At 50.6% G+C, this 22627-nt stretch overlaps 1 protein-coding gene and 3 pseudogenes across 1 annotated transcript; 2 read left to right on the forward strand and 2 right to left on the reverse strand.

Moving 5' to 3' along the window:
• Window positions 1-1025: 1025 nt before the first annotated feature.
• Window positions 1026-3922, reverse strand: LOC136493570 (E3 ubiquitin-protein ligase Os04g0590900-like). The gene has a single exon (XM_066489668.1). The coding sequence runs from the start codon at window positions 2509-2511 to the stop codon at window positions 1339-1341; it is 1173 nt and encodes a 390-aa protein (XP_066345765.1). The 5' UTR covers window positions 2512-3922; the 3' UTR covers window positions 1026-1338.
• Window positions 3923-10302: 6380 nt separating this feature from the next.
• LOC136490890 (uncharacterized) lies at window positions 10303-11277 on the forward strand (annotated as a pseudogene).
• Window positions 11278-16914: 5637 nt separating this feature from the next.
• LOC136493862 (28 kDa ribonucleoprotein, chloroplastic-like) lies at window positions 16915-19175 on the reverse strand (annotated as a pseudogene).
• Window positions 19176-20932: 1757 nt separating this feature from the next.
• On the forward strand, window positions 20933-22254 carry LOC136492295 (uncharacterized; annotated as a pseudogene).
• The last annotated feature ends 373 nt before the right edge of the window (window positions 22255-22627 follow it).

Below are 22627 nucleotides of genomic sequence, written 5' to 3' on the forward strand. Positions count from 1 at the left end.
TGCGAAGTCTACGACACCAGACCAGACGAAGTGCAGCCAACCTACCGTTCTTTGATTCTTTCCGGCAAGTGTTGCGTCGGTTTGGTTGCCTTATATGTCGTATTTTTTCAGCCAATGGATTGTATTTTTCTCTCACAATAAATCAGCTAACCGTATTTTCAGCCATGACTTATCAAAGTACTGCTCTACCTCTAGTCTAGAATCTAGATGCATACTGTAGAAACGGTGCCAGCAACCAGGCGTCAGGTTAATGATAAATAAAGTTGTAGCTGAAACGACCAAAGATGGCTCGTGTTGAATCGACCAGAGTACCAGACGTGACCTAACCCCAGCCACGGATTTGGAATATCAAACCACGTGTTGTCCAGCCATCCAGGGCATCACCTAATATCTATCTAGGATTCCAGCATCGTTTCTGTCACAGAAACTTGAGCATCTGTATGCGTCAAGGAACAAACTGAAGAAAAGAGAGAGGCCATGGCCAGTGGACAGTGGTGCGTGGCCGATAAAAGGAACCGTTTTTTTTCCCAAAGCAGAGGGGGATCAGATTCTGATCGCCCGTCACAGGCTAAGATCTGAGTACGGATCATGCAGTAACACTGCAGGAGTGTAATAAGAGTAATAAAAAATAAACGAGCCATACTGCATGAGTAAAGCAGCGTCGGTTTGCAGCTTTGTTGCTTGTTGGGAGTAAGCTTAGTTCATGGGTGACGGACCACGGGCAACTTCAGCGGCAACAGAGATAGCGCACATGCTTATCTGGCTATGCAATAGGTCCACCACTGGTATGTGCTATGATGATGAGAAATTCCAAACGCAAACGGGATTCCTGCATTTGTGTTTAGTGCAAAGAAAGGGTCCCTCTAGCCCATTGCACAGTCAGTTTTCATACTATGTGCTCAGCATTTAGTAAAAGCGAAGGCACAAACATTGACACGTCCATAAAAAAAACGAAAGGAGCAAAAAAAAAAAAAGACCTAAAAAATATGGCAGGGCAATACCAGAAGGCACCAGAAAACTGTTGGACTAGTCTTGTACTGAATTCACAGTAACAACATGTTCACTAAATAATGGAATGTGGTAATACGTAGGATGATGGAAGAGCAAAAAAAAAAAACTGATCCAAGGCCTACCAACTAGAAGCAGAAGAGGCCTCACCGAGCAATGCAGACGAACTATTGGACCCTGGCATCACATGCAGCGATGAACATTGCCGCGAGACGACACACAGACTATGATGTCGGTCCCTGCTTTTTTCCATTCGACATTCCATCTTGCAAGCAAACAAGTTAGCCTGCCCAGTAAGCATCCTAGGTAAAATCTGAAACAGCTCTGAGCTCACATCGGAAGATCTGAATCCCTTCCCCTCCCACTCTTGCTGCTGAAGCACGACCGCCCAGCAGGCGGCAACCGCTTCGTGTCCATGGCGTCCTGCAGTGCACGCCGGCTGCTGCGTCCCCCCTTGCTGTTCTCGCCGTGACACCGTCTTGATGTGCCGGCGCCACCTGCAAGGATGCCGCCCTCCCTGGCTGCCATGAGCTCGTCTTCCATGCTGGTTTGCAGAACGTCGGCGATGGACATGCGGATGTCATGGTCCGGGTCTGACGACGAAGGCCCCGACTTCAACTTCAGCGGCGGCGGGCATTCTTCTCTGATCTCAGCCTTGCTATCGGCCTCGTCCATTCGCTCCTGGCCACCATTTGCCTCCTGATCATCACCATCACCATCTGTGCTGCCCGCCATGCTCTGCTGCTCGTCGCACATGATTTCCATGTCATCCATCACCACAACCACCTCATGGGAAGCGTCTCTCCCAACACCCTCGCCTGGACCACGGCCTTCGGCCTCCTGCGTCGCCATCCCCATGCCCACGGTGATGAAGGTGATGTTGGAGCGGCACAGAGGACAATTGGAGTGCGACTTGAGCCACTTGTCAATGCACTGCTGGTGGAAGGCATGGCTGCACTTGGGCAGCAGCCGCAGGCTCTCCCCATCCCTGAACTCGCCGAGGCAGACCGAGCAGTCCGTGGTGTGGACCGAGGCATCACCACGCTTGTACTTGCACAAGGTGATCTTGCTGATCAAGGTCTCATCCAGCCCGGTCGAGGGCGAGATGTTCCACGATTCTTGGCTCCTGGATTGTCCTTGGCCTCCGCTGCCGCCGCCACCGTTGCCGCGGCCGCGTGCACCACGACCTGAGTTGGAACTGAAGACTCTGCCCCGGAAGGAACCGAAGGTGCCACAGTACCTGGAGATGAAGGTGTAGTAACTGACGAGGAGGAAGGCGATCGCCAGCACGCCGATGATAGCGATGACAAGCGGGGAGAAGACAGGGCCGGAGGAGTCGTCGGGGCTGGGGCCGCCGACGTCGAACGGCGGAGGCGGAGGGAAGATGAAGTAGCACCACTGCGGGCAGTACATGCTGCACAGGCCCTGGGAGCAATCTTTGGTTGGCTCATAGGGGACCCAGGTAGGCTGTCCCCCCGAGATTGCAAGCGGTGACGAGGCCATTGCCTCCCACCACTGGGCTCCGGCAGCAGCAGCAGCAACGGCAGACTGGGAGAAACGAGGCGAGATGGTAGCTACTTCACTCCTCAGTCTCTGAGACGAGTCTCCAGGTGCTAGCAGAGCATCTCTGTGAGCTTCTGAGATAAATCATTGTGATGAGAAGAGAGAGGACATACTACGTGCCTTGGATCCATGCTCCTTTCTCGGTGTTGGGAATTGTGAGAGGATACGGGGAGAGATGAGATGACGCTGCTGGCTTTGAGACTCTGCCAGGGAAGCTTTTTAAAAGGGATAGTATTTGGGAGGGATGGAAGGAGGCGTGGAGATGGTGGTGGTTGGGACCTGATCTTATTTGCTTTTGTTTTTGGTGATTCAGCTCTTCTTTCCTTTTTCTTTTCCTTTGCCCCTGCTGCTGTTGCTTTCCTCTTTTAACTTCGATGCTCTCTTTGACACACTGACACACACGGATCAGATGAGGAAGACAAGATGTGGTATGGTTCCAGAGGAATTTGAATGGTTTGGAGGAATTCTAGAGGAATTTATGAGAGAAAAACACTGTTCCAGATAAAAAAAAAAACGGATCAAGCCGGGTTTAAAGGCACGCGAACAGGGCCAATAAGAAATGAACAGTAACAGGAAAGATAAACAGAATAGTACACGTCTGGGTCCTGGCACAACCAGACGAAGAAACAGAGCAGTAGCATCGATGAAGCCTACCAGTGGAAGCTTCAGCTGAAAGAGGAAGGAAATAAAACTTCTTACTCTCTTAACGCCAAAAAGTCTTAAATCTTAAGGATTTTGTTGAGTGAAACCCAATGTTTGCACTCATTGCAAGGTCCTTTTGGTTTCAGTCAGAGATGTTGTAGGCTTTGATCAGTCAAATTAACTTAAACAAATAAAGCTAATGAATATTTGAAAGCCTTGGAGACTGTCAAAGAAACAAATTCCATAAAACAATAAGTTGCTAAAATTTCCAAATTTTTTTGTGAACGGGTAAATATCCATTATCTTGTAGCCCTGCAAATGACAATGTTGGTAGTGCTATTGTTTCCCTTCCAAAGAAAAGGACTGTCATGTACCATAAACCTTGAAGTCTCTCTTTCAGCAATCAGTTTTCTCTCTCTTCAAGTCAAGTAACTAAAGATAATGATTACTCGCACTATTTCAACAGCTTTCTTTGAATTTACTTCTCTCTTTATCACACTAATCTTGTTATAGTGTCAATATAGCCTTAATAGCTTGCACTGGTATGAAAGGGACCAGCCCTTACATTTTATGTGCAAGGACAGTTCAAACCGCAGTTATATGAAAATTACTTTGAAAACTATGTTTTATGGAAATTTGGATTAAACGATCAGCATACATGCATACAAAACAATGTAACATTATGACATGCAAATCAATCTAATGAAGGCACAAACCACATGGTGATGATCACCTTACAGATAAGAAAGGCAGAACAGGTAACATTTTATCAAATCTAAGTTGGACAGAGAAAATTAACAGAAATAGTTGAAATATCAGAAGATTTATTTTTTATTTTGAAAAATCAGAAGAATTTTCCTCCTTTTGTGATAAGCAAATAACTGTCACATTCGTTAAAAAAAGCAAATGACTGCCACATAACAGGGATAGCAGATTAGGAGTGCTGTCAGCCAATGCATGACGGAAACATAGAGAAGTGACAAATTTTGGGACACATGTAGACATAGGGACATGTATGGTTCCATTCAGCGCAAGCTAAGTGCTACCAAGTTCCTGGCTAACTTACAAAAGAACAGCCAATTTCACTCTTTACCTTAATTAAGGAAAAACCTTGGAGGAATATAAATTCAATTGTGATACTTTCTCTTTCAGATTCATGGTTCAAGGGATTTGAAGAGGCTAACGTGTAATCTTGTTCTCATTTGGAAGGCAATTGAATAGTTATGCATCTATAGAACAAATTAAGATGTTAGTAACCAATGTGCAAAAGTTACACAAGAATAGTTTGAACAGAACAGACCAAATGGTTTGCACGCCATAAGTAGCCATAAAGTAAATGAAACACAACATGAGGTGAGGCAGAATATTTTATACAAGAGGATCAATGTAGTTATGAAGAATATGGTCTGACATAAACGAGCATTCGAGGAAATCATTGGTGTCCATTCAGCTTCTGAAAGGAACTGAAACTGAAATGCAAAATGGGCATAACTTATAAGCCTTTCTTTAATACAAACAGTGAACTTATTCTGTGATAAAGATACCAATAAATTACTGGAGACATCGATGTTATGCTGCAACTCCGCCTATGGTGGGGCGTCTTTGGTGTCCCAGCATAGCAGGTCCCAAGCTCTGATAAAGGAGGAGGGTTGTGTTAGGCGCGGCGAGCCAATGTAAAAACTTAGCCACTTTTATGGAGATGAAATCCAAAAGAATCCCGTTGGGGCGTAACCCTCTTAGTGACGCACCATGTCGGAACCCGGGTATGGTGTTAAATGAATAAGGGTCGGGTCGTCACCCCCGTGACGTGCCGTGTCGCGATCTGGACACGGTGTCAAGTGAGCAAGGATCGGGTCGTCACATCCTTAGTGGCGCGCCACATCGGCGCCCGGATGTGGTGCAAAATGAGCAAGGGTCTTCACACCTACCTCGGCGGGTGCGAAGGGTAAGGAAGCTAGTCGAGCCAACTAGGATCCATTTAGGTAGCTGAAATATAGGGTCCCTTACCGGTAAGTTAAGAGAATTAGTGGACACAATGGTTAGGAGGTGTGTAAATATCTTATGCGTCCAAGAGACTAAATGGAAGGAACAGAAGGCGAAGGAGGTGGACAATGCCGGCTTCAAGCTCTGGTACACAGGTATAACTTTAAATAAAAATAGAGTAGGAGTTTTGATTGATAAGGGCCTCAAGGATGGTGTGGTGGAGGTGAGAAGGCAAGGGGATAGGATCATCTTAGTTAAACTTGTCATTAGTGATATGGTCTTAAACGTAATTAGTGCGTATGCCCCTCCAAGTAGGCCATGATGAGAGTGCTAAGCGGCTTTTCTGGAAAGACTTAGATCACTTGGTTAGAGCTGTCTCTAGTAGCGAGAAGCTCTTTATAGGAGGTGATCTTAATGGTCATGTAGGTACATCAAGTGCAGGTTTCGAGGCGGTTCATGGGGGTTTCATATATGGTAGTAGGAACCAGGAGGGAGAGGAAGTCTTAGACTTTGCCATAGCTTTTGATATGATGATAGCTAACACTTTCTTTCATAAGAGACAGTCCCATTTAGTGACATTTAGTAGCGACCAGTACTCTAGTCAAATCGACTTTGTCCTTACAAGGAGGGATAAACGAATATGCGTGGATTGTAAGGTGATACCTGAAGAATGTGTGGTCGCTCAGCACAAGCTGGTGGTGGCTGACTTCCGCTTTCTGGTGCAAGCTTGTGGGAACAAACAAGCTAGGGTTGCTAGAACGAAGTGATAGAAATTAGAAGGGGATGCATCAAAGGTCTTTAAGGAAAAGATCATTGAAGAGGGTCCTTGTAAGGATTAAGGCGATGCAAATAGCATGTGGGAGAAGATGGCAACATGCGTTCAGAAGGTTGCTTCAGAGGTGCTTAGAGTGACCAAAGGGAGTGGATGCGACTCAAAAGACACTTAGTGGTGGAATGAAGATGTGCAAAATGCTATTAAGAAAAATAAGTGCTATAAGCGCTTGTATTATGATAGGTGTGTAGACAACATAGAGAAATATAAGGTGGCAAAGAAAACTGCAAAACGAGCGGTGAGTGAGGCAAAGAGGTAGGCCTATGAGGACCTTTACCGACGTTTGAATACAAAGGAAGGAGAGAAGGACATTTATAGGATGGCTAGAGCTCGCGATAGGAAGACAAGAGACTTCAACCAAGTCAAGTGCATAAAGAATGAGATGGAGCAGCTCTTGGTGAAGGAGGATGAGATCAGACATAGATGGCAAGAGTATTTTGATAAATTGTTCAATGGTGAGAACGAGAACACCACCGTTAAGCTGGATGACTCGTTTGATGACACTAGCAGGCGCTTTGTGTGGAGGATTCAAGAATCGAAGGTCAGAGAAGCTTTGAAAAGGATAGAAGGGGGCAAAGCAATGGGCCCTGATGGTATCCCAATCAAGGTGTGGAGATGTCCTGGGGATATAGCTATAGTATGGCTAACCAAGATGTTCAACAATATCTTTCGATTGAATAAGATGCCTGAGGAGTGGAGAAGAATCATATTGGTACCAATCTACAAGAACAAGGGAGATATTTAAAGTTGTACTAATTATCGGAGAATTAAGTTGATGAGTCATACTATGAAGTTATGGAAGAGTCATCGAGCAGTGCCTGCGAGGAACGACGTAGATATCAACAAACCAATTTCGTTTCATGCCCGGAAGATCAACCACAGAAGCAATCTTCTTAATAAGACAAGTTATGGAGCGGTTTAGAGAGCAGAAGGACATCCACATAGTTTTCATTGACTTGTAGAAGACTTATGACAAGATACCAAGAAATGTTATGTGGTGGACTTTGGACAAACATAAAGTCACATCAAAGTACGTGACCCTTATCATGGACATGTACAACAATGTTGTGACTAGCGTTCGAACAAACGATGGTAACACAGATTACTTCCCGATTAAAATTGGACTTCATCAAGGGTCAGCCTTAAGCCCATATCTCTTTGCCTTGGTAATGGATAAGGTTACCAGGAATATACAAGGGGATATTCCTTGGTGTATGTTGTTCGCTAATGATGTAGTGTTAGTGGACGAAAGTCATACGAGAGTAAATAAAAAACTAGAGTTATAGCGACAGACCCTTGAGTCTAAAGGTTTTAGATTGAGCAGAATTAAAACTGAATACATGAGATGCGACTTTGGCGGAGCTGCACAGGAGGAGGGAGATGTGAGTTTAGAAGGTCAAGTAATGCCTAAGAAGGATACCTTTCGGTATCTGGGATTGATGCTATAGAGGGATGGAGATATTTATGCGGACGTTAGCCATAGAATCAAAGTAGGTGGATCAAGTGGTGACAAGCTTCTAGCATTCTCTGTGACAAGATGGTACCACAAAAGCTAAAAGGCAAGTTTTATAGAACGGCGATTAGACCGGCTATGTTGTATGGAGCAGAATATTGGCCTACAAAGATTCGACATGTTCAACAACTGAGCGTTGCAGAAATGCGTATGCTACGATGGATTTGTGGTCACACAATAATGGACCGAGTTTGGAACGATGATATACGTGATCGCCTAGAGGTAGCACCAATTGAAGAAAAGCTTGTCCAACATCGGTTGAGGTGGTTTGACCATGTCCAAAAGAGACCTCCAGAGGCACCAGTGCATTGTGTGGTTCTAAGCCAAGCTAATAATATGAGAAGAGGTAGAGGAAGACCGAAATTAACATGGGAGAGACAATAAAAAGAGATTTAAAAGCTTGGGATATACCTAGAGATCTATGTTTGAACAGAAGTGCTTGAAAAGCAGCTATTGAAGTGCCTGAACCATGACTTGGGGCTCTTGGTGGGTTTCAACTCTAACCTACTCTAACTTGCTTGGGACTAAAAGACTATGTTGTTATATCGATGTTATGCTGCGCAAATAGGACTACTTTGTGCATAATATATCACACTATATTTCTCTAGTGCTTCTATATACTACTATAAAAATTCTGGATATTACTTCTAGTGCTGAAAATGAATCAAGATGCATGACCTTATGACTGTGTCACACGCGTGTCACACGCCTGATGGGGGGCGTGACTTCCCCTTGATTAGAGGGAGTTGAGGGGGGATTAGAGGGAAGGGACGGCAGCCCTAGGGCTGGCCGTGCCTAGAGGGAGAGAGGGAACGACGGCAGCAGCAAGCTGCAGCCGGTCTGGCTGAAGGTGACCCTTTGTGTTTATAGGGAGAACTCGACTTCACTCGACCTGACCTATAAGCAAACCTTGCTTCTACACTCTTCCTAAACCTAATTGCTACAGTACCCGCACAGCAGCACTTGTGATTACTGTTCACACTAGGCCCTATTGGCCCGACTTGGGCCCATGCTTCCGTAGCCCATCATGGTTATATCGGCCTGTGACAGACAGTATTGAGCTTCAAATTAATTTTACCAAGAAAACCAACTGGATGGTAGTTAGTAGATTAACCGTTCAGGACTCCACAAGGTTAAAACAGGACAACCAAGTAAGCTGATTCTGATTTCCATCACGAAGGACGTTCACTCCACAAAAGAATGCTATATTTTCAAATTCCTCTTTTCCCTGTTTGTCAGTGGAAATGGATTAATAGAAGGTTTGTAGGAGAAGACAGATGAAGTGGTGGACCAAAGAGGAACAGGATCAACCCTTTTGCCCCTTAAGAACTAGTCCCACCAATAGGGCTAGCTTTAAGACTTTGACCCCTTTGAGGTTAGAAAGAAAAAAAAAAGATAAAATAAACCACCTGAGTTTGCTTTCACCCAAAAAAAGAAAGAAAGAAAGAATTTCAATTTGCATTGATCTGGCCCACTTTAGTCCCTTAAAATTTGTGGGAACAGCTGCTTTAAATCATGTGGAGTTAAATATGCTCCTCTTTTGTCACTTTGCTTCCCCTTGAACAGACACACAGGAAAAGGTAGTTTGTGCAAATCATAGTTGTACCCTTCATCATCACTATCTTACAACTTATCAAGAGGGCCACACTGAACCCAATTCTAGCTTTTTAACTACTGTTCTAAACAGTCTCACAGCAACAGTTTACACTTATTGTCTGTTTTAATGAGGTATTGAAACAATTTTTAACATACATCTCTCAGAAAAATTTTGAGTTCAAAAGTTATCAATCTTTTTTAAAAGACTCAGACAGATTTAGTGTAGTGGTTTTCAACAGGCGTCTCTCTCTAGTTCCTTGTTTTGGTTGTGTTTAAGCCTAGGCCTTACATGTTCTTCGCCCGGTCTACTGTGCTGCTGCGGCCAGGGCTGTTACTTGTGTTCTGTCTTAAAACTCTCTTTCCTGTCTTAATTGAAAGGAAGAGCTCCTACCGTTTTACTTCAAAAGGTGCCCATGGAAATGGGGTACTTGAATGCTACACTCCAACATATCTGTGAACATTCTATCCAGCGAGGATTTGTTGAGGTGATTTTCAAGGTGCCTGTGGAAATGGGGTGCATACATTACAACCTAGATATGTGCATTCTGTCCAGTAATTATACCTTAGTACAATAGCCCTCAACATATCAAGAGCAGATGCATGCAACCAGTGACTACATGCTTATTTAGTACATGAAAGCTGCTGATGTCATGTGGGGACGCACGTATACTAGGCGCCGACGGGCGCGTGACGTGCGGCGCGCCACAGAGCGCGCGATCAGCGCAGCAGCCACGCGGGAGGAGGCCAGCGCGAGTGGCTGAGAGGAAAGAGAGATTAGTTTCCTTTTTATTCCCTTAAGTTTAGGAGAGATTATTTCCAGGAATAGTTTGTTGCCAAGTTGGTTAGGCATGCTGGCCTATTTATCTGTACTTCCGCAAACAATTGGGATTAAGAAAGATATTACCATCTAATCTCCTATCTCCATCTCTCAACTAAGCCTACGGCAGGGGCAACCTCGCCGGAGAAGACGACGGACCGAGGCTACGAGTTGCGTAGCCGAGGGCCAGCTATCCGAGGGTTTGAGGCCCTTGACAACCTGGTATCACGATCCCGGCGATCCTCGCCTTCCCGATCCACCTCACTACCAGCCGCCGCCACCCCACCACCACCAGCCGCCACGCCACCATCCCCGACGTCGTCTTCTGCAACATCGTGTTCGGCAGTCATGGGTGACCAAAGTAAGCTCAAGGCCACGGTGGAGTCGCTCGCCGAAGTCGTCAAGTCGCTGCAGGCCACTGTCGAAGCCAACTCCAAGGCCATCGCCTCCCTCGCCGCCAACCGCTCGTCCTCCTCGGGCAGCAAGGCGTCGGTGTCTCGCGAGCACCATAACGACCGGCCGCCAAAATTCCAGAAGATGGATTTTCCCCGGTACGATGGCAAAACCGATCCCCTCATCTTCCTTAACCGCTGCGAATCCTACTTCCACCAGCAGCGCATCATGGAAGAGGAGAGGGTCTGGATGGCGTCGTACAACCTTGAAGAGGGCGCCTAGCTGTGGTACATGCAGGTCCAGCAAGATGAGGGCACGCTGTCTTGGCGGCGTTTCACTGAGCTGTTGAACCTGCGTTATGGGCCGCCGCTTCGCTCAGCTCCACTGTTCGAGTTGGCGGATTGCCGGCGCACGGGCTCGGTGACGGAATACCAGGACCGCTTCCAGAGCCTTCTGCCGCGCGCGGGGCGACTCGACGAGGCGCAACGCGTCCAGCTCTTCACGGGAGGTCTCCTGCCCCCGCTGAGCCTCGCTGTGCAGATTCAAAACCCGCAGTCTCTTGCGGCGGCCATGAGCTTGGCCCGGCAGATGGAATTGATGGAGCAGTATACCGTCGCCCAGCCCAAGACCGCAGCCCGGGGACTTCTGTCGGCCCCTCCACTGCGTCACGCCCTGCCGGCTCCAGCAGCGCCCAAGGCCCCCCCCCCACCGACGGTCACCATCGATGGACGCCCGGTCAAGCGCCTCTCCCAGGCGGAACAAGAGGAGCGTCGTCGCCTCGGCTTGTGCTACAACTGCGACGAAAGGTACACACGCGGCCACAACAGGGTGTGCAAGCATCTTTTCCTCCTGGAGGGCGCCGTGGAGGTAGACGATGCCGACGACGACACGGCCGCCGAGGACGAGGCCATCGAGGAGGCCCCGTCCTAGTCCCTCCACACCGTGGCGGGTGTCCGTGCCCACGACTCCCTCCAGTTCCGCGTTCTGGTGGCCGGTGTGCCGCTGATCGCCCTCCTCGACACCGGCTCAACGCACAATTTCATCTCGGAGGGCGCGGCGCAGCAGATCGGGTTGCCCATCCAGAGCCGACCGCGCCTCACTACAACGGTGGCCAACGGCGAGCGCGTCTCCTGCACCGGCGTGCTACATTGCGCCGCGTTCACCATCGAGGGAGTTTCGTTCGCTGCGGACCTCTTCGTCATGCTGCTGGCGGGCTATGATGTGGTCCTTGGGACCCGGTGGATGTCCAGCCTAGGCCCCCTCACCTGAGACTTCACCGCCGGTACGCTGTCCTTCAAGCGCTAGGGCAAGGTGGTCTGCTGGCGGGGCGCCGATGGACCGGACGCGCCTGCCCTCGTCGCCACCACCACGGGCACGCCGGCCCCCAGTGCCCCGACCGCGGAGCGCTCGCTGCTGGACACGGTTCTGGCCGCCTTCGACGACGTGTTCGCGGAACCCCGCGGACTGCCGCCCCAGCGTGGCCGCGACCACGCCATCCATCTCCTACCGGGCGCCCCGCCGGTTGCTGTTCGCCCATACCGGTACCCGGTGGCGCACAAGGACGAGTTGGAGCGGCAATGTGCAGCAATGATGGAGCAAGGACTCATCCGCCGCAGCACGTCGGCGTTCTCGTCCCCCGTCCTCCTTCTCAAGAAAGCCGACGGCTCGTGGCGGTTCTGCGTCGACTACAGAGCCCTCAACGCCATCACCGTCAAGGACGCGTACCCGATTCCGGTGGTCGATGAACTGCTGGATGAGCTGCACGGCGCCAAGTTCTTCACCAAGCTGGACCTCCGCTCGGGCTACCACCAGGTCCACATGCGTCCCGCCGACATCGCAAAGACGGCGTTCCGCACTCATGACGGCCTGTACGAGTTCCCGGTGATGCCGTTCGGGCTGTGCAACGCCCCCGCCACGTTCCAGGCTCTGATGAACGACACCCTGCGCGCCTTCCTCCGCCGCTCTGTCCTTGTGTTTTTCGATGACATACTCATCTACAGCTCCACCTGGGCGGATCACCTGCGCCACCTCCGCGCCGTTTTCCTCGTCCTGCGGCAACACCGGCTCTTCGTCAAGCGCTCTAAGTGCGCTTTCGGCGTCGACTCCATCTCCTACCTCGGCCACATCATCAGTGCTTCGGGCGTCGCTATGGACCCGGCCAAGGTGCAGGTGGTCATGGACTGGCCCCAGCCACGTTCGGCGCGCGGGGTTCGTGGGTTCCTCAGCTTAGCGGGCTACTACCGCAAGTTCGTCCATGACTACGGCATCATCGCCGCGCCACTCACGGCGCTCACCAAGAAGGACGGGTTCAGCTGGACCGAGGAGGCTGCAGCTGCGTTCCTAGAGCTCAAGCGCGCCGTCACCTCCGCCCCGGTACTCGCCCTACCGGACTTCGACAAGCCATTCGTCATCGAGTGCGACGCCTCCACGTACGGGTTCGACGCGGTGCTCCTCCAGGACAAGCACCCGCTGGCCTTGTTCAGCCGGCCAGTGGCACCTCGTCACCGCGCCCTCGCCGCTTACGAGTGGGAGTTGATCGGCCTCGTCCTCGCCATTCGTCATTGGCGACCATACCTCTGGGGGCGTCGGTTCGTGGTGCGCACCGACCACTTCAGCCTCAAGTACCTCCTCGACCAGCGCCTAGCGACCATCCCACAGCATCACTGGGTGGGCAAGCTCCTCGGTTTCGACTTCACGGTGGAATACAAGCCGGGCGCCTCCAACACCGTGGCGGACGCCCTGTCCCGCCAACATATGAAGGAGGGGGCGGTGCTCGTTGTCTCGGCGCCCCGCTTCGACTACATTGAGCGTCTTCGTCAAGCTCAGTCCACAGATCCCGCTCTCGTCGCCACTCGTGACGCGATCCTGGCTGGTTCCCGAGGGGCGCCGTGGGGTCTGTGCGACGGCATGGTCACCTTCGCCTCCCGCCTCTACATCCCGCCGTCGTCCCCAATGCTCCAGGAGGTGTTGGCTGCCGTACACGAGGACGGCCACGAGGGGGTGCAGCGTACCCTGCACCGGCTCCGTCGCGACTTCCATTTCCCCGACATGCGCCGCGTGGTCCAGGACTTCATACGCGCGTATGACACGTGCCAGCGGTACAAGTCCGAGCACCTCCACCCTACCGCCCTCCTTCTACCCCTGCCGATCCCGACGACGGTGTGGGCGGACATCGGCCTGGACTTCGTGGAGGCCCTTCCCCGTGTAGGCGGGAAGTCCGTGATCTTGACGGTGGTGGACCGTTTCAGCAAGTATTGCCATTTCATTCTGTTGGCTCACCCATATACTGCAGAGTCCGTGGCACAGGCTTTTTTCGCGGACATCGTTCGTCTTCATGGTGTTCCCCAGTCCATGGTGTCGGACCGGGACCCCGTGTTCACCTCCACGTTTTGGCGAGAGCTCATGCGGCTCATGGGCACCAAGCTGCATATGACGACCGCTTTCCACCCCCAGTCCGATGGCCCGACCGAGGCGGCGAACCGCGTCATCGTTATGTACCTGCGTTGCTTCACCGGCGATCAGCCACGACACTGGGTGCGCTGGCTCCCGTGGGCGGAGTACGTCTACAACACCACCTACCAGTCGTCATTGCGGGACACGCCCTCCAGGGTGGTCTACGGCCGCGATCCCCCCACTATCCGGTCTTATGAACCGGGTGAGACTCGCGTGGCTGCCGTCGCGCGGAGCATGGCGGACCGGGAGGAGTTCCTGGCGGACGTCCGCTATCGCCTGGAGCAGGCGCAGGCCATCCACAAGAAGCACTACGACAAGTTGCACCGCCCCGTTTCCTATACAGTGGGTGATTGGGTGCTCCTGCGTCTTCGGCATCGCGCCCCGGCCTCCTTGCCCCAAGTCACCAAGGGCAAGCTGAAGCCCCGATACTACGGGCCGTACCGCATCGTCGAGCTCATCAACCCCGTCGCCGTTCGCCTCGAGCTGCCTCCGCGAGCCAAGCTGCATGACGTGTTTCATGTGGGACTCCTCAAAAAGTTCGTTGGGCCGGTTCCGGCTGCTCCACCTGCCTTGCCGGCCATCCACTATGGCGCCGTCGAGCCGGAGCACATCGTGCGCTCGCGCCTCGCCCGCGGTGTTCAGCAGGTACTCGTCCACTGGAAAGGCGACACAGCAGCTTCAGCGACATGGGAGGACCTCGATACCTTCCGGGAGCGCTATCCGGCGTTCCAGCTCGAGGACGAGCTGGCTCTCGAGGGAGGGAGAGATGTCATGTGGGGACGCACGTATACTAGGCGCCGACGGGCGTGTGACGTGCGGCGCGCCGCAGAGCGCGCGATCAGCGCAGCAGCCACGCGGGAGGAGGCCAGCGCGAGTGGCTGAGAGGAAAGAGAGATTAGTTTCCTTTTTATTCCCTTAATTTTAGGAGAGATTATTTCCAGGAATAGTTTGTTGCCAAGTTGGTTAGGCATGCTGGCCTATTTATCTGTACTTCCGCAAACAAGTGGGATTAAGAAAGATATTACCATCTAATCTCCTATCTCCATCTCTCAACTAAGCCTACGGCAGGGGCAACCTCGCCGGAGAAGATGACGGACCGAGGCTACGAGTTGCGTAGCCGAGGGCCAGCTATCCGAGGGTTTGAGGCCCTTGACAGCTGGTGTGCCTGGAGAGAAATCAATTCCTCAAAAAACTGCAGTTTAAATTTAAATAGGAAGGAAAAAGTGCATTAAACAACTATATATTTAGTTCTTATTAGGAAAGACACTTTTTTCAACAGACAAGCATTTGGGCATAATGTCAAACAAACAGTGTTAAACTACCAAGAGAATGGATGGCATATAATACTCGCTGTAATATGCAATGGTAAATCACTGCGTTGTTTGGAACACCAATTTCAAGCTTTCCTAGGCTTTGGTGAAGTGGGAAATCTTGCGTTTAAATAAACTTAAAAATAACTAGGAGAAACCAAAACCTTTATCCGAATAAATCAATTCAGAATTGCCCAGTTCTAGCCATCTTCTTTATCAATATAATCGACAGCTCACCTGCTTAGTTCTTTTAAAAAACAATTTAGAAATGATTAAGACCCAACCAGCTGTAAACTGTAATAGCACACCACGATGCATGGTGGTGTACAGCTACCAATGATGAGTTTATCTTTTGGAGAGCATTACAGGAGCATTGCTGGGGAAAAAAAGGAAGTCTGAAAGTTTATATGAAGTGATTACAGTGAGATGGAAGTACTGAAATATCCAAAACAGATTAACAATCCATAGGGCTGGATAGAGGAACTCAGGAAGGTAGAAGACCCCCAAAACCAATTCTGCTGGGTTTTTTCTTAGTTTTAGCTTGCAACTGCCAACCTTTGTTGTACCAATGATTCCATGGAGAATAGAACTTCAGAGCCAGCAGCATCATTAGGAAATGGAAAATATGAGCATTAAGCATGCACTAGGTGCAAAGGACGCACCCTAATTCTCTTAAGTAGTTGATATAACTGACAAATGGCTGAGTATAATAACATAAACATGAATACAATGGGGAGAAAAGAGAGAGAGAAGGCAACCCTTCAGCTACTGAGACAAGCCGAACACTGGTGAAGCTGAGGATATTCTGTTTTAAGTGTCTTTAGCATTTATCTAGGTCACTGATTAGTGCTTGTTGAATGATCACTTTGACTGCACTAGTAAGAGTTGAAGATTATTACTATTGTTCTCCAAGGCGACAGAGAAACCTATGCTTCAGTAACCTTAAAATCGATACTACATCGACCATGAAGAGCATATAATGAGTTAGGTTTATAAAAAGAAAAAAGATAATACACATTTCAATCTAACTACATAACCTGAGAGTGAAGAGTGTAAGAACTTCAACATTTTGGCAAACGAATAAGGAGATACAACTTTCATCGCTAAAGCATGGAGTTGCAATTAGATAAGATATGGCCATCTACAGTAAAGACTGAACAAAATAAGTACTCCCTCTGTCCCAAAAAGAGTGTCATTTTTGCTATGAATCTAGACAAACATTTGTCCATATTCATAGCCAAACGGCACTCTTTTTGGGACAGAGGGAGTATATATTTGGGTGCAAAGCCACCTGTTTTTGGATTCGAGGGTTTAAAGAAACTGAAGCTTTTCAAGGTTGAAATAAAAATCAGATATGTCAAGAAACAACCATAGTTACATACTTAAGTAAGGACACATGCCAGCCAAGGTTCCCTGAGAGAAAGAGTTGTACATAAAGAAATCTGACTGGGAAACTAAACTAATGAGAATTCATCCAAAATTAGGAGATCGCAAGTGTCAGCAGGAGAAACTTGATCCATTATGTAATATTAATAAGTACAATATTGTCACAATAACATAACTCAAATCGAATACAATTGCAAGCTACAAGGACATTACTTCACCTGAAGTTAGAGCTAATGCTTTCTGTTGGCCTTTACCTTAGCAGGACCAAGGCAGACAATGATAATTGAGTGTTGATTATGATTGCCAGCTCTTATTCCGCATCCATATATAAAAAAGGCAGGCACTAGATCTGAGTTCCCAAGAAATAACATATTAATAACTTGCCAATTAAAATATACTGCAGGAACAAAAGTTTTTTTTTTCTCTCTGGATGCTCCTGGTATGATAGTGTATGACCCATGGTAAATTTCTCTCAAGCTTCAAATTTTAATACAAAGTGAACTGAGCATTATGGTTTTGCTTCCCTCATCATTATGAAAGGAAATTGAGCCTCAAGCTGATTACTAACTGTTCATGCTGCATGAACCTACTCATGATTGCAAGGTAAATGATAAAATACATAAAATTTCAGAAAGCAGTATTCAAGTAGTGAAGCAAACTACAGCACATCAAAGATTCCTCAAATGTGTACGATCAATCAGAAGTATTCCGATGATGTCATGGAATTAAATTTTCATAGAAACAAATTAATTCAAGTACCAACCATGAGTAGTAAGTGCAATTATAGGCACAATGATCACGCACTCACGCACCAGGTAGTGTAGGAAAGAACTTGTAACTGTACAACAAGGTTCCACATCTGTGTTTATATCAATAAGGCGGATGGAACTTTCTTCCCGTAGGCCAGTATAGTATGTTTGACTATTCCTGTTTAACTTCACCTCCATCCGTGCTGGCATTATCAACGCTTGCTCCTTCAATATTTACAACTTCAACTTCACTGTCGGCCTTTGCAACTTCAACCTTATCATCACCACTTTCCCATCAATTCAAGCGTACAGGTCTTCCCATAAGTTCCTAAATAAAGGACAAAATATAAATCTGATACCTTAGTGCCTTAATGTGCTTGTAGTTTAATACATCTTACATTCGATTTTATAAAAAGATGGAATGGACAAATGGGACAGAGACAGACAATTCATCTAACTGTATGATAACACTATAGCAGGTCTGTTGTTGTAAGTCAATGGCAAGGGTCTTCAAAATTATTATAAAAAACAGAGAAGACAAGGCATGGAGAGAGAATACATTTGATAATTGATAAGACATTTTTATTTTTATCTAGTGGAGGCATGTGTCGAAGGAGGTATGCTATCTTAAAAAAAACGTAAGGTAGAAGTTTGTATGCAACACCTTTCCATCAAGCTCAGTGAGAGCAGCCTCTGCTTCTTCTTTCATCCCAAAGGAAACAAAACCATACCCGGCTGCTTTTCCATTATCGAATATAACATTAGCAGAAAGCGGGTTAAAGTTTGCAAAGAATTATTTAACATTGGGAGCCCTTGCTTTCCATGGAAGATTGGACACGTAAAGCTTGTGCCTCTCTATAATGGTGCCAGGAGGAGGAAGCGGAGCTGGTTTTCTGAAGCTCTTTGAAAACTCCACCTTGATTGCCCGCCCCATTACATCCTAAAAAATATTATTCTCAATGTTAGTACCTTATTTTGGAGAAATCTTTAGGTGTCAACATTTTAATGGCTAGCTCAATGATAATGATACAAGACTGATAAACTCGGCCCATGTTATAGAAACCTCAATCATGAAGTGATATTATTCGACAAGTAAATCCTTATCCACATAAAGTGCGAGCCGTTAATATCCACTAAGTTGCTGAAAGCCTCAGTGGAGGAGAATGCAAGTGAGGTCAATGGATGGATGCCCTAAGACGTAATTTAGATATCATCTTCTACTTCACATCTACTCTGTCTATCTGATGCTGAATCGTGAAACTAAAGAATGGTGCAAACCGAACGCATCAAGGCAACCGTTGACGCACTCACACGGGAGTTAAGCTTCTCAGCAGCGGCGGCCGCCTCCTCCGCAGTCGACATCGTCACGAACGCGAACCCCCCCGTTTCTGCCATCCTTCCCCTTGATGACCTTCTCACCAAACAAACACAACACAAGCACTATTTTCAAAAGCTGAATATCGCAACTGGAAATTCAAACTCCGACACCCTAAACGCACGCGGGCCTCAACGGCTCGCCAGGGCACGCGGCATTGCGTTCACGGAAATCGAGCACGCCTCCCACCTCGACGTCCTTGACGGTGCCGTGCTGCGCGAAGAGCTTCTCGATCTCCGGCGCCGGGAAGGACCAGGGCAGGTTGGGCACGTACAGCTTCCGCCGCTTCTCCCCCTGCTCCTCCCCCTCCTCCGCCACGGGGGCGGCGGCGTGCGCCTCTTCTGGGGGCGAGGACGCCGCGACGCGGAGGCGGAGGCTGAGGCGCGCCTGGTACTAGCGGCGAGGGGAGCGGAGTGGGAGGAAAGGAACTAGGAAGGGCAAAGTGGGGAACCCGCGGGGCGGGGAGCGCCGCGCCGGGGTTGGGGCTGCGCGCGAGCGAGAGCGCCATAGCGAAGCGGAGCGTGCGGTGCGGCGCGGGTGGTTCGGGCTGGGAAGTGGGAACTGGCTGACGATTCTGCCCCTGACCTCACCGTGAGATTTTTGGGCCGGCTTGGTTTTGAGTCTTTGGCCCTGTTTGGTTCCCACCTCCTAAAATTTTTAGGGGCTAAAAGATTTAGGAGCTTCTAGCAGCCATCTAAAATTTTCTAAAAATATGTTTGGTTCCACCTCCTAAAGGTGACTAAAAGCAATAAGTACGGTTGAACAAAGACACTTTTGCCCTTCCTCCTCCTACCCCTGCTACCCCTGCACCCGTCGCCTCCCGCTCCGGCGAGGCCGGCTCCACCGCAGGCGCGCGCCCCTCCGCCCGTCGCACCACCAGCCTGCCCGCGAGCTCCACGGCGAGCCTAGACGCGAGCGCCGCGGCGAGGCTGGGCGCGAGCTCAACGGCGGCGAGCCTTCCCGCGAGCTCCGCGGCGAGGCTGCCCACGAGCGCCACGGCGAGCCTGGGCGCGAGCTCCACGGCGGCGAGCCTGCGCGCTAGCTCCACTGCGAGGCTGCTAAAGAGCTCCGCTGGCACCGGAGCACCAAGCCAACACAGGAGCGCGAGGTGATTCCAGAGCGCAAGATGCGACGGCGGAGGAGGAGCGACCCGCGCCTGCCCGGACAGCAGCGCTCCCGTGGCGCAAGCGGCGACGGTGGAGGAGGAGCGGCCCGCGCCTGCCCCGGCACGCGAGGTCACGCAGTGCCTCGGACCTGCCCGGAGCGCAAGGTCACACCGGCGGCAAGCGAGATCCGCCGCGCAAGGTACCATCGGCGGCGAGCGATGTCCAAAGAGCGAGAAGACGGCTTCACACATGAGATCCCAAGTGCCGATGGAAACCATTGCTCTCCTCCAGAACGTGGTTTCGGGTGGTTTTAGGAGGGAGGGAGCGGCGGCGGGGTTCGGGAGGGAGCGGGGGCGGTGCGAGGGGCGGGCCCGTGCAGCGGCAGCGGGGGGGGAGGGTGGGAGAGAGAGAGAGAGAGGGGGGGGCAGCGGGGGCCCAGATGGATTTTAGGAGGTTTTAGGAGGGGGTGGAGCTCCTAAAGTTTTTGACCTCTCCTAAAGTTTTTAGAAGGTTTTAGGAGGAGGTGTTTGGTTCTTTAGGCAAATTCTATCTAGATTTTAGCTCCTAAAACTTTTAGGAGGAGTAACCAAACAGGGCCTTTTACTTGTATGCCATTAAAAAAGATGGTCTAATCGTCTATGTCCCTAAAAAGTTTGATCTATCGTCAGTGTCCAAGCTCGAAAAACTTTTCTCTCTCACGTCATTCTGTCTATTTGCAGCACTAACGGTATGAAATATGGGTGGCAAAGGACTTGAATGCCCCTGGAACTTTTGTTTCTCATGTGCCACTGCCTGCTGGGAGCACCGCTCGAGGTTTCCAGTGGATTGCTGATAGCATTTTCAAAGCAAAAGGAGAGGAACAATCACAGAAAGAAACAAGCAAAGCAACAATGGATGGATATCCCATTGACAAAGCTGAATTCTTGAAAAACGAAACTTGATAACAGTTGCAGAGAAACTTGCTATTAGTTCCTTCATGTGGACACTGACGCATTCGGAATAAAAAGGTGGCGCCATGAACTCCGGCGACGACGAGACACCCAACGACTACGACCATGACACGATACAACACCGGCCGGTGGGGTTAGATTACCAACGCCGGCCGGCGACTGACAACTTGCTGGCGACTGACTTGTTTCACCAGGACGGACACGGGAACAGGGGCGCTGCTGCTGCTGCACCAGCCATCAGACGGTGAGGCCGCGCATGAACTCCCACTCCTCACCGTCTTCCTCCTCGGCGGCGCCGGCGGCGGACACTTCCGAGTCGCTGTTCATGCCGCTGCCCTCGCCGCTGGACAACACCGCGGCCTCCGGGTCGAACACCAGGTACAGCATTGCGCCGAAGGCTCTGGCAAGGGCGGAGGCCGTGGCACCGTCGGTCCTCTGCTTCAGCACCTCGTACATCACCTCGGGCTCGTGCTGCATCGCGCGGAGCACGTCCGCGCAGGACGGGCCCGCGGCCGCGCGCGTCACGGCGAAGCAGTGGGGCCGTCGCACTGCGACACGCGCACCACGCTGGGACCGCCGAAGAGGTTGTGCAGCCCGCCGAGGGCCTCCTGGTAGGCGCCCCCGAGGAACATGCCCAGGTAGTAGCCGCGGGTGGCGTGGGTGGGGCCCGTGGACGGCACGCTCGCGCGGTACACCGACCCTGACCAGCCCTGACCGATGACGTTCGCGGGCGTCAGGCTGCGCGCCACGTCGCCCACGCTGATCTCCAGCTTCTGGTACAGCGTCACGTCTACACGGGGAGGGCCCCCAGGGGTGGCAAGACCGGCTGGGTCATGCACGAGTACCGCCTCCACGGCAAGCACGCCGCCTCCGCCGCCGCCAGCAGCAGCAGCCTCATGCCGTCGGCGTCGGTCAGAGCTGGCGCGTCAAAGGTGCTAGCTTTTGTTGCTTGTGCATGCATGTCACCGATCGATCCATCCATCCATCGGTTGGTTGAGCGAGCGAGTGGCGTGTGGATCCGTCTAACCTCGTTCATCTCTATGTGTCTTGGCTGCATGCTTCGCAGGACGACTGGGTGCTGTGCAGGGTGTTCAAGAAGAGCATCGAGCCGCCGTCAGTGGCCAGCAGCAAGAGGTCATCATCGGTCGCTTGCATGGGGATGGAGGACGTCGTGGGGCCGTCCATGTCCATGGCGGACGACTTCGCCGCTTGCGCGCTGCCCCCGCTGATGGACGTGTCCGGCGGCAGCGGCGCCAACATGTCACTTCCAGTGGCGGCGGCGGCGGCGTCCATCGAGCTGACGCCAACGGCACCGGCACCGGCACCACACGTGACCTGCTTCTCCAACGCGCTGGAGGGCCACTTCCTGACCCACCACCCTGCCTCCTCCCCTCTGCCGCCGCCACGGATCACGTTGCCCTGGCGGCCTCCGCCTCGCCGTTCCTGGCGAGCATGGTGCAGTACGACGGCGACGCAGGCGTGGGCGGCATGGTGCACGAGCTCCTGCAGGAGGCCGGCGGGTGGTACAGCAAGCTGGGAGAGAGGGAGCGGGAGAGAGGGAGCGGCATGGTGCTCTAATTCCAACGGCAAGGGGCAACTGAGGTCATTTGCCACAGTAGACCCCACTCGTCAGGATAATCAAACAGCGAAAATCAAACTGAAGGCGGACAGAATGACGTGAGAGAGAAAAATTTTGAGCTTGGATACTGACGATAGATCGAACTTTTTAAGGACATAGACGATTAGACCATCTTTTTTAATGGCATACCCTTTTTCGTTTCGGATAACGTGTGGGTTCCGTTCGCTGGATAATGTGAGCGGGGGCTGAGAATAGATGGCGTTGATTGTCTGTGGACGCCCAGCACTGCACATTTCATCTGAAAAAACAAATGCCACTGCGCTTTCATCGTTCTCAGGGGCTGTTTAGTTCCCCTCCAAAACGCTAAATTTT

The sequence above is a fragment of the Miscanthus floridulus genome, chromosome 11 (genome assembly GCF_019320115.1).
Source record: "Miscanthus floridulus cultivar M001 chromosome 11, ASM1932011v1, whole genome shotgun sequence".
Lineage (NCBI taxonomy): Eukaryota > Viridiplantae > Streptophyta > Magnoliopsida > Poales > Poaceae > Miscanthus > Miscanthus floridulus.

Bases quoted from the DNA above. Each gene is read 5' to 3' on its own strand.
- LOC136493570 (XM_066489668.1), bottom strand. From the start codon at position 2,511: ATGGCCTCGTCACCGCTTGCAATCTCGGGGGGACAGCCTACCTGGGTC.